Source organism: Aristolochia californica, unplaced genomic scaffold (assembly GCF_029961685.1).
Source record: "Aristolochia californica isolate CCGP_79_NKW_82.1479 unplaced genomic scaffold, dmAriCali1.0.hap1 SCAF_4, whole genome shotgun sequence".
Taxonomy (NCBI): domain Eukaryota; kingdom Viridiplantae; phylum Streptophyta; class Magnoliopsida; order Piperales; family Aristolochiaceae; genus Aristolochia; species Aristolochia californica.
In genome coordinates, this window is record NW_027182103.1 from 44,529,688 (window position 1) to 44,542,178 (window position 12,491).

The 12,491-nt window shown below is 40.0% G+C and overlaps 1 protein-coding gene across 1 annotated transcript; it reads left to right on the forward strand.

Moving 5' to 3' along the window:
* Positions 1 to 1,312: 1,312 nt before the first annotated feature.
* On the forward strand, positions 1,313 to 3,038 carry LOC137963517 (HVA22-like protein f). Its single transcript, XM_068810629.1, has 7 exons — positions 1,313 to 1,395; positions 1,474 to 1,518; positions 1,597 to 1,669; positions 1,969 to 1,995; positions 2,095 to 2,217; positions 2,327 to 2,573; positions 2,878 to 3,038. Exons 2-7 carry the CDS (start codon positions 1,503 to 1,505, stop codon positions 2,902 to 2,904), a joined length of 513 nt encoding a protein of 170 aa, XP_068666730.1. The 5' UTR covers positions 1,313 to 1,395; positions 1,474 to 1,502; the 3' UTR covers positions 2,905 to 3,038.
* Positions 3,039 to 12,491: the final 9,453 nt, after the last annotated feature.

Below are 12,491 nucleotides of genomic sequence, written 5' to 3' on the forward strand. Positions count from 1 at the left end.
CCAAAAGAAAAATAGAAATGTGGAGACGGTTTTATTCAAACTTGGGGGAGAACTGAAAATCTCATAATTTGGAGTAGTGGCAGTGGCTGCAAATGATCTTTTTGACGCTTCGGCTATTACCTTATGTTTCTTTCTCTCCCCTTTGAATTCCCGCACTCGATGAACCCATAATCTGAAAAGCGGTGAAACACTTTTGGATTTTTGTTACTCTCTCTCTCTCTCTCTCTCTCTCTCTCTCACTTCGTTTCCGGGCTGCTCCAAGCAAGTTTTGGTAGCACCGATTTGGCTAAACTCTGGGTTGATCAATTTGATCACCAAATGCATAATAGCTGGGTTTCCCTGCATAACCGCAATAATTTGTCGAACAGCCATCTTCGGCAACTAGGCCTTTATATTGTGAGGCATTCTTTTTTGTGAAAAAAGAAGAGCAGAATGCAACATTACATGATAAGATTTGACAGGAGATACAGATAGCCCAGACTGGGAAGGAACCCAAATTAACTCGACCGTTTGACAGAAAGAAGTTATTAACCATTCGCTTGTCGCAGAGAACATCGGAGTAATATGATCAGGTTCCTTTTACAGTAGTAAACTGGAAAATACTGAAATGATCCTATGGTCATTTGAGGCAATCGTTTCGTATTCGAATCTTGCAGTACCTCCTTAATCCTGATCCTACTTTATGATCTTCTGCCGTACACTTTATGGGCCGAAGATTATTCTTACGGATTCTTGTTCTGAGAAACTAAAAGAGGTTGTTCCTAACTGTAAACACAATGTCCCCCCCTTGCATAGCTGGCTCTTCTCTCGCGGGCCGATCATATCTCCTTCTCCCATGCCAAAAGCTTGCCATGCCCGCCTTGTAGAAATCAGAAAGTGAAGCAGAAAAAGGAGAAACATTTTGAAGCTTACTGTTGCCTACATTAATGGCGTAAAGCAGGCACTCTCCTGTCAACCGCTTCAAAAGTGAGTGATACAGTAGGAACCAGGAAACTGGTCAAACAACATACTTTTTCAATCACAAGAGCTCTACAGGTGCACCTAACCTGGAAAAAGGTTCCATCTTTAAAGGGCAAAAAACTGCGAGTTTTGATGGGTTTCTCCTCCAAAAGTGAAAATTAGTGCCTCATCTCTTTTTATGGTGACTGACGGTAATGCACATTGAATTTCGCACTTTCTCCTGTTTTATTCAATTCTGATAATTAAGCATGTTTTCCTAGTTTTATTCTGTCGTTGTCACGTGTCCATATATAGAATTTCGTTTCCAGCGAGCTCTTACTTTCTTTTCTTTGTCTGGTCTATGAGGTCATTGATGCTTATGCTTTGCGTAGTCCGACTGAAGAGACTGGCAACTGCAAGTGGTTTTCCTCTGCTTTTGTTGCGGACGGCAGGGAGGTGATACCAAACGCCATGAAGTTCCTTTCTTTTCATCGCTTTTCTGCAACTTCACCGCTCTTTTACTTGTTGTCACAGGAAAGAAGACTTTATCAAGTCTATTAGACATGCCTTCCTTCCACGGTGAACCCTCCCTCCCCTTTTAAACACCCTCGCTTATTTTCGTTTCTTCATCCAACAAACGATTTCCCAACGGTTCAGTTTTTCGAAATCGGAAGCTTCCAGACATGGGTTTTCTTGGAGCGATAGCGAGGCACTTCGACGCGCTCGTCGGGTAAGAAAAGAAGGCCTTTTGGTTCTTCTGTGTTTTTGAAAATTAATTCGACTAGGAACAATTATAGTGGCGTCTTCTCTCTATCGCATTCTTCTGCTTTCCACTGCTTTTTTTATAATAAAATCATGACAGATTCCAGTACAATTTTTTTCCTCTTCTTCAAGCGTCATGGAATTTAAAAAAAAAAAAATAGAAGTAGAGAGAGAATAAGGACCGAGTTCATATATGCATCTAATTATGCTATTTTCACAATGTTCAAAATGAAAGAAGCTGACGATATTTTTGTGTGGTTGGAACAGGCCAGGATTGATGTTACTCTATCCTTTGTAAGTTGCAAAATCACGGGCGGTCAGATCAGAATTAATGTTAAATGTTTTTCAATCAGCTTAAGAATTGAAACGAGTGCGTTAAATTTTCTTTGGCAGATATGCATCAATGCGAGCAATAGAGAGCCCCTCCACCTTGGACGACCAACAATGGTTGACATACTGGGTGCTGTATTCGTTGATCACATTGTTCGAGCTTTCCTTTTGGAGATTCTTGAGATGGTAACAAGCAGTACAGACTGCATAGTTTCATGTGACAAAAAGCTGTTGGCGAAAACCCTTATCCCTGCTTCCTTACCTGCTCCTCCTGTACTTTTTTAACTTTTGGCAGGTTTCCAGTTTGGCCTTACATGAAGCTGCTGTTTTGCTTATGGCTGGTGCTACCTATTTTTAATGGAGCTGCGTACATCTATGAAAACTTTGTGAGGAAGTACGTAAAGATTGGAAGCCTTGTGAGCTCAGAGTATCCAGAGGGCCAAAGAAAGATCTTACAGATGATGACCCTGGATGCCAGAAAATCGGTTGAGAGGTACATCGAGAAATATGGGTCGGATGCGTTCGAAAGGGTCGTCAAAGCGGTGAGTACATCTTTTATGAGAACATCCAAGGGATTCAGTAAACTGGAACTTTGACTCCCAGAAGCTTTTGTTTGCACTATTTTTTATTTTTTTTTCAAAAAATTTCCTCTCCATGTTCCCATTGATCATCAATCTTTCAGTTTCTCCGGTTTTGTGGTATTCATCTTTTAACAAGAGAGGAATAGATTTTAAATTTTGTTTCCCGTTTTCCGATTTGGAAAACTCTGCAACAGATTTATTTATTCGTAGCATTGCTGTTTTCTGTTTGTCCACAAGGTTCTTACTAGAAACAATTGTGGTGCAGGCTGAAAGGGAAGCAAAGAAACGCTGAAGTCATCAAAAGTTCTTATAATGGGCTCCCTCTTCATGAATCTAAGTTTATATCGAATACCAGCGAATGATTTACTGTATTCTATGTATTTTCTGTGTAAATTGAATGAAAAAATACAAAAACGTTCATGGGTACCTTGGTTCTATAAGCAAACTGGCTTTTTTACAAGAATCTGATAATCGAGTTGAATGATAGGAATAAATCTCCCGACACAATTGATAAATAAGAGATGAAGAGATTCCCACCCTCTCTTGTTTTGGCACGACGCGTAGGGTGGAGCCCCTTCTGAAGTAAACGAAAGGGAACCGATGGTTAGATTCGACAAAACTAGATTCAGTTAGATCCAATCACGTCATTATACAAGCAACTAGTCCGATCTAACAACATCGTAAGGAACTTGGAGTGATTCATGGGATGTTATTGACCAAGGAGACGATGGAGTTGGTCGGTCTAAATCCCAACCAATTGTATAGATTCATCTAAGCTTTTGGTCTAATCGTTGCCTTTAGTTGTTGAATACGGTTTGTTGTCGTTCCAGTCTAATCGGTTGCTTTCAGCCCTCTCCTCTTGTCGCTGCCTTCTTGGCTTCTTTCTTTACCTCCTTCAGCATCTCCCGTTTCCTTCAACTCCTGGGACCGCATCTACACTTCCGCGGGACATTCGACCCTCTCAAGGATCCCATCCTCATCATCTCTGTGGCCTTAATAGCTAGTTTCCATCGATCCGTTTGAAGATGTCGTACCGGGACCGAAGAGCTCACGGACTCCGGGTACATTTTTCACGTCACCAGAAATACCTGTACTAGGGACGCGACCGACTGGGATGTCGACGATATTACCGTCCAGATTATATCTCAGACAAGGTGCTTGCCAAGACCAGCGTTTTAGATTTCGCAGACTTTTAGTCCAACCTCCCGCATTACTTGCCGCCTCCATTTATCTGCTTCGGCCAGCTCCCGAAACTCGGAAGCAAGGAAAGATGAGTCTTATTTATTTTCTCTGTGTGATTAAAAGGTATTCACTCTGCTCCTAAATTACTGTCTAGCAAATCTGAACTAAAAAATTATCATAACTTCTATCTCAAAGATATATGATTTAAAAAAAATCACATCCCAAGAAATAGAAAAGAATAATGCCAGCCCCTCTCCTCCTCCCTTCTGCTGCTGGCATGGGAAGAACCGGCACCATCTCCTTCGGTGTGCGAAAGTGCAGGGATCTGCCCCTGTCCTCTATAAACGAAGATCAAGGTAGATTTCTTTCCCCGTATAGATTTTAAAGTTTTTATTTTGAGCAACTTTATTATGACATCGGCATCTATTCAATCGAATCGATGGTTACTCCATCGCTTCACCGAGATCTTATAATATTGGATTTAACACAATAAAATTATTTATATGTAGCTTATTTAATAAAGCATACAAATAAATAAGTAAATTCGAAAAATATTGAAATTATTTATAATTAAAGAGAGATGAATAATAAAAAAAAAACTAGCACCACGGTTAAGGATGGCTGCCCACCCTCAAGGTCCTGCTTAGAGGGGTGTGTATTCATGAAGTCCTTGAAATGGCGAGCCCATGGCATGAGAGTGCTAAGATAAAAGTAACATGGATAATGGGCTGAGAAGGTAAGAGAAATATGGGTTGGGAGAGTGAAGAGGTGCAAGTGGTCTTTTGCCTCTTTTGCCTATTAAGTAATCAGTATGTATAATTATTCCTAATTTCTGTTCCATTTAATAAGCGGTAAACAGGTAATAAGGTAAAATTTTGTAAAATTTTATCGACATTGTCATAGTTAACACAAGTTAATTCAATGACTTATTCAAAGGCTTCATGTATCAAGTTGAGAAACTCAACATTAGGGGTGGCACCAATCCAAACTATTTGAGTTTGGTTGAGTTCAGTTTTTACTTGAGTTTGGCTCGAGCTCAAACTTGAAATAAGGTTTGTCAGTCAAACTCAAGATTTTTCAAGCTTAGCTTCTTAGATTGTGAGCCGATTCTATTGATTTTTTAACAAAAATACCCTTTACTATAATTGCTCTCGTCAATTCCCTCTTTAGTTGGTTGATAGTTGCTCTTATTTACCTCAAAGATAATCGATCGTTCAACCCTTTTGGCTTCCTCAACATCTAATGTTGTTGTTTGCCAATGAAATAAACACTATTGACGGAGGTGTTTGCTCTTTTTTCTTTTTTCTTTTTGTTTATTAAACTGGTTATTATACATTAATATGCTGCATTGCAAAGTCTTCGACTCTCACGGTGATACTTTGAAGTTCAATGGTACCAAGGTCATCACAATATTCTCTTTATTTATTATTTTTTTTATTTTTATAGATGTAAATGGATATAGGAGCTTGAACCCGGATCGAGCTCGGACTCCAACTCGATTAGGCTCAATTCCAATTTTAGACTTGAGTCTAAGCTCAAGCTCGAGTTTGAGTTCGAAGTATTCAGATCGAGCCAAGCTCTAACAAATGTAAGTTCGAGCTTAGTTCAGCTCGATGCCACCGCTACTCAGCATGGTTGTTGTATCCTTTTGACATTACATATCAATTAAATTTCATATTAATGTATAAAAAGTCCAATTTGTCTTAATAATTCTCTCTATTACTAATTATTTAGTGTGTTTAAGATCTCTCTTCCATCAATGGGTTGGGCTGTTAGTCATTATTAGCCCAAACTTCCTTATCCCATAGAATCACTATTAATGCTTAACTTTTATTTTATTCTTTATTTATTTTTTATTTATTTTAATGATATAAGGAGTAGTTTTTGCAAATGGGGGCTCCCAATTTTGGCATTCCAATTAGCTTTCAACTTCGTCCTGTAGTTGTTGCGTAATCACCGGATGAAAATTGCTCTTCACGTGGTGTGTTTGGGTAAGATTTTCTAGATTGGGAGGAAGACAAAAGGAGACACAGCAGCAAGGCTTTCGTGTGTGGGCTGCGGTCAAGTAAGCTCTTGGACTGGAGATGGGGCCCAATGGATTGAAGATTAAACGACGTGGCTTTGGATTCTGTGATCCGGTCGGATGAAACTTGAAAGGACCCACACCCGAGACAATATGAATCACGTTCTCTTGCAGTCTCGTGATTTCCTCGTTCAGAAGTAGAGATCAAAGGCACAACAAATTAATCACTTACGACAAAGAAGTGAAAACTTGAAACCCTAAACCCTAAAAAATGCGGAATTTTAAAGGCACAACTAATTAATCACGTTAAGAAGTAGAGATTGGTCATGAATTAAAGACGCAGTTTGGAAAGCTTAACCCTGACAAACCCCACGGAAAATAATGGAAACTGATTCATATCCTATCTCAGAAGGAAGGGTTTTTGTTCCCTTTGTCCGGTGGAGAGGAATAGGAAATGGAATTACCTCAAGTTCCGATAAATATCACTACTCAACTCACGTACTCTCTCTATCTCTCTCTCTCTCTCTTCCATGATTAGGCGTTTAGCATCCAGTTAAACTGTTAGGTGCACATTCATGAAACATGCGGAGACGGGTTCTCTGAATTGTTTCTACTTTTTTTTTTTCTTTTATGTGACAGAGGGAAAAATATCAGAGAAGAGAAAAAAAGGTAGCGGTGTTGTTTTGGTGCCTTTGTGGTCCTCTATTCTCGCTTGCCCGAAACTGCAAGCCTGCACGGTGCAGAAGGTTTTTCGCCAGTCTTTCCTCAAATGTTAAAGAGGTTTCCATCACTGATTACTTTCACATGCCCAGCAACTGAGATTTACACCCAAAGCAAATCTGTTTCTTTCGTGCCTTTTTTGCCTTTTTCTAGAGTTCCTCTCCTCCAATGAGCTATAGAGTTGCCTACTGCAGAAAGTCAAATACTGACCGAGTGATGGAAGAGCAGAGCACTGCCCTTTCAAGCTTCGTATTCATTTCCCATACCAGATGCCTTGCCTCTGGATTTTGAATAGTTTTTTTTTTTTTCTTCTTTCTTCTTCTTCTGATTGTAAAACAGCTTTCGAGTTTACTGTCGTTTGGGTGCCAGAAGTCTGAAGAACACCCCATACATCATGAATAAAGCCAGATTTTTCTTGGCTGTGAGCTCACCTGTCGTTATCTTTCTTTTCATAGTGTTCTCATTCCGACGTCGCCATAAATCAGTGGGAGAAATTTAAGTTTAAAGAGAATGGGGTTCTTTTACTTTTTCCAGAAAAGGCCAGCGAGGAAGATTTCCTAGGAGATTTCACTCGGACGGAGATGGAAAGATGATGGCGAACATGCTGCAAAGTGCAATTACGTGTGCGACTGGTTTTTACCTGTTAGGAATTGCTGGGTCGTATGTGACAATTACCAAAGGTCTTCCAGTGTTAATGGGTTAATTTTAAGATTACATTCCGGAACTGTAATCTCAAAGTTGCAGCCTTGCACGTTCCTTCCTACTTCCATGGCTCCCCTGTCCCCATGATGATCTCATACCCAATTGAGAGGATCAATAAAATGAGTCTGAGAGAAAACAAATAACTAAGAGGGTACAAGAGAGAAATCTTAGTAGGGCTTGGCTAATGAAGGAAACGCCATTCTAGATTGTTTTTAACTGTATATGAAGAGACCGAGGATTGAAGGTGAGGTTCATAGAGTACCACGGTGCACGGCCCCAAGGGGTTTGCAAAACAAATTGCTCTGCGTGTTAAAAGAAATTGATCAAAATCGTAAGACTGGAGACCGTATGTGAAGTTTCAGTCTCTGAACCTTCGTACTAATGAGACTTTCATCGGTGGAAAAAGTCGAGACTACAGTCAATTATTAGATGCTCCATGGCAGAGGGCCACCGGAAAGAGCCAAAGCTGTGGTCCTTCCTCACCAACGAGAAAACAAAACGGAACGTCGGAACCCACCCAGTCTCGAGGAAACTGAAACTGGAAAGGAATCCTTTTCATATATTGACAAAAACTGACGCGCTGGTTTCCAAGTACTGATTTCAGAGATTGCCAATGTCCACTAGAAAATTGTGTCAAAATAGCTCGTGTTGCAATCCGAAAAGCTAGTCTGAATTAATGGTAGATTCGAACCTAATGAGAAAAGAGCAGTAGTAAAGAAAAGCTACGTTCAGCTAATGGCCGAAAGAGGTGGGTCCTCAGCAAGTTGGTAAAGCCAAAAGGGCGGGAGGAGAGCAGGAAAAGATCAAGAGGACAGGAGCAATACGCCAACAAGTAGCGAGTGCAGAAGAAGCACCTGGATGTAGCCGGCAAGAAATGAGAAAGAGACGGCAAATTTAGATTCAGTTCAGCGGCGGCGACGCGAAAGTGGAGGAGCAAAATGAAAACGAAAGAAGAGGAATAATCGGAAAAAAAAAAAGGTGTGGGAGCCAGGAATGACCCAACTTTTCTTTCTCAAAACAACCTTCCATCTATTCTCCTGATCTTTAACATTACACGCAGAGGGTGCAGGCAGTGACGTTGAAGTATCATAAATCATTTGCAGGGGAAATGGGGCTGTGTTTCATGCGTGACATTGATAGACCAGAGGACTCAAGACTGGAGAGTGTACTCTGAAACCACCAGTTAGCTGAACAAGAAAGCGATGTGAATATATCCAAGTTAGCAAACTGCCATCCTGAATTCATTTTAGCGGAGATAAATTCATGGCCTTGCATTCTTGGAACTGATTACTAGCATTTACGACCATATGATTCATTCTCATATTATTTTCGATTTGATGGTTATATGATTCCCTCTTTCTGTTTCTAAAAGCAATTTTTCAGTTTGACTTTAGGACCTAATCTTGTCGCCTCCCTCTTCACTCCTATGTAGTGTGAACAAGGGACGTTTTCTTACATTGCTGAAAATATTCGATCTAATGGATGAAATTAATCGAATGACTTCACTGCGAGACACATTTGCAAGTAATTTCCTGTTGGCGCAACAAAGCTTCCTGTAATCGTTTTCATGGGTTTTTATCCAAGTATTTGCAGAAATATTAACATGCAGTTCATGTCTAGTGGTAAAGACAAATACATGAAATTAGCTTAAGACAAGTTGGTGATAGAGAAGAAAGTAGAAGCACCACCAGTTAAGAAACGTCTTAAGAATATTTGATTTGAACAATCATCAAGCGAGGTCCAAATTGAGTAGCCACGTCTCTGAACCGATGATTGAGTGTGGGAGCTAGAATTAAGTCTTATTCCCGAAGAGGAATGGGTTCCACCCAACCCGACCTGAATGAATCGCATTCCCAAGGAATAAAAGCAAACCGTATCAGAAACTCGCTTACCACAAATCTCTGGGTCTAAAGTTTCTTCTTTTTGTTGATTTGAACTTTCATAAACAAGGGCGGATGCCCCATCAGCGGCGATGAAAGGAACACTTTCGACAACCAATACAATGTATGGTTTTCCAACATGGAAGTCATCTTCTCATCCGTCGATGCTTATTCTCTGATAAAGGAGGTCCCCCATTATATCCAAATCGAACGAGTCATTCTTGACAAACAGGACGAACCCTTTCCGTTTCTGGTAAACAGTTGCAGGCTCCTTTATTCTCTTGTTAGTTGGGCTGTCAAGAGAAGATGAGCACAGGAAGAGGCTTCTTTTCTTCACAACGCCAAAGAAAGTGGTAAAAGATTAGTGTCCCATCGACCGCAGTGAGACAAACCTCTGCAAAGAGCCTAAAAAGAAAATGGTCCAAAGGTTGAGCATAACAGTAATGGGTAACTTGCTATATCTTTTCTTCTTTTGTAGTTTATCAATTTTTTTGGTGTAAATCATTTTCAAGGTAACAGGTTCTTAGAAACTTATGGGAAACTTTTCGGAAACCCTGGTTAAAAAGGTTTTACGAAGAACAGTAAAGAAAGACTTTTAAGAACTGCATTCCGAACGCAGCCCAAACTGTCCAGTGAACTTAAGATGGAAAGCTTTTAACAGCGTAGTGGGTAAGTTTTTTGAAGAAAAAGGTGCTTCAACATGTCCCAAAATAGCCACAGATGATTTTTGTTTTGAATATTCTAGGAATCTAGAGTCATAAGTTACTGAATGGGAGATGAATTCTATGGAAAATCAAGAGAAAAGAGAGAGACAGAAAATTATATTTTTATATAAAACATTCTAAACCATTCTATCACCGTGTTTCGGACCAGTTTTACGTTAGAAGAAGATCAATAATACCAGGGTTTAAACCACGTTCCAGAAAACTATACGGTCGTTGGTTCAGACTTGAGAATTGAAGAGTAGCAGGAAAAGTAGAGCAAAAGGGACAATTGTCAAAGTTGGTTATGAACCTCACCAACTATATAACTTGAACCGGAACTGAAACCAAACAAATCAGGAAAAAAAAGATATAACGATCCAAACCTACCTTGAAACCCTCAGTTTCCATTGCATATCACTATCAGTTGCGAGATTTAAGCAGTGGCGCTGCCCATAAACGGCAAAAGGCGAGGCTCTGCAACAGCATTCCTTGCTTTCCTAACTCTACCCAGTGGCCTTTGTAATGGTGGTATGGACCACCCCCTTTGGTAGCTGCAGCAGCACTCATGCCACCCACTGGAGTCAGTCGCCTCTTACTCCCAAACGGACACTCGCATTCTTCTTCAAACCCTCTCACTTCGCCAAATTGGGGAAATGTAAGTTAACGCGTTAGGTCGTAAAGCCATCTTGGAATTCATTGCACATGTCCCCTGACCATCGTGAGGCTTCTCGCAATTCTCGGTTCAGCGACTACCCATGTGACTTAAAGGTAGATGTCTCAATTTCCTCAAGAGAATTGATGTTTGAAACCTCATTAAGGTTCTTCCACCATTTCCATGTTGTTTGTAAAGAGAGAAGACAGATCCGCCGTACTGGTTTTCTGACTAAAATTGAAACAATCTGAAATAGTTTGATTAGAATTAGTAGGTAGAAGTAAGTTCCAGGGTGGTTTATATAACTCATATATGTAATAGCAAGTTAACCAGGTATTGGAGCTGGTTATTGTCGGAGGTATTTGAGATCAAACAAAGGGTTTAAGCGATTGAATTAGATGTTTTCTTGCTTTGGTCTCTTTCACTAAACCAAAGCAGACCATGAATAGAACTCTTTAAAACAGTACAGAAAAAGCATCGTGGAGGAGATGAAGCAAAAGATTATTTATATAATTACATGTCAAATCATCAGAAGGTAAGGTGTAATCTCCCTTGAGCTTCCGTTTCAGAACTGGGAATCGAAATTTCGGTCCAAAATTTTGAGGGGTAGTTCGTAATGGGATTTATTTGGATCACATTGTAAGCACCTAACCAACAAACGGAGGGAGCGGATTTCGAACTCAAGACCTGCTCTGATACCATGTTACTAACCATTGCGCCAAAAGATCGACCTTTTAGCGAAGACTCAACTTGCATATTAAAGACAGGCCCATTCCAACACACATCACATGAACTGTTCTTGCCGAATTAAAGGTGAGGAAGTTTGCCGTAGTCCTGCGTAATAAACGAGTGGTGATCGTTAAGAATTTTGACTCAAACTCTGCTAAAATCTAACTCAAGTGCAGGACACACTAATGATGTTTTCTAAATGTAAGCAACGTTTAATGGTCAGATTCTCATTTTATTTTCTTTCCTTTTCTTTTCTAGGAGTTCCAAATAGACCCTAGGTGCTAAAGCATCGGTGATCAAAGATGTGTATTTCCAAGTGCAACATGTGTTCGCGTCAAATTTTCAAAATGCTATTGATTTATTGGACCTCTTTGTTACCTCAATTCTGTGTTATCATTTCAACAAAAATCAGGGTTGTTAGATAAGGTGCAGTTTTCTTAAGAAAACATATGTTACATATAGGATAGGGATAAAATTGCTAGTCCATGGATGAGATTTAGGGCTACTCTCTTCCAAATATATGCTAGCGAGATGGGGGAATGAGACATGTCTCGTGTAAGTGGGTTCCCTTCACCGTTCCTAAATGATTGCAAGTCACTAGTTCTGGGGACTAAAAAATATGAATCCCATAATAAGATAGCAATTACGACCAAAGAAGTAATAAGTACTTGGGCGTGGACTTGGAAACTCCCCTATTTGCCAATATAAATGTTGACCCAATCTCGTTTCTGTAGTAGATCAATTGGTCAACTTATCCCCAGCCATTTTTGCAACTAGAGATGTATGAATGCTCTGAATTTTCTCTTTTTTAGTTAACACAATCAAATAAGCATAGAGACGCAGAAGAGTCAAAGTTATATATATTTGGAAAAAAAGAATTAAACAGAATCGGAATAGCGAGGCAACGGAATGTTTGGACTTTGGGGAAGTCCGATTGGAAAGGAACGAATGGATCAAGTAGCTGAATAAAATCGCATTGTTGTTCGATATTACGGCAGAAGTTCTTGCATTGAAACCACATTCAGGATCTCTTTCAGAGCCTGTCCAAAATTTCCAGACGAGTCTTCGTTCAGAAGTAGTTTTGGTCAGTAAGGGGAACTGCGTGCTTCATACGCTGCGCTCTACTGAGATGAAGAAGTGATTAGATTCTGGGTGTAGAGAGTAGAGAGTAACATGAATTGCAGCAGCAAATGGGTGTTCCATCGGAAAGTGAAAAAGGACGAAGTAATGGAAGAACATCTCTGAAGGTGGAAAGTAAACTGTATCTGATTGAAATTTTAACACAAA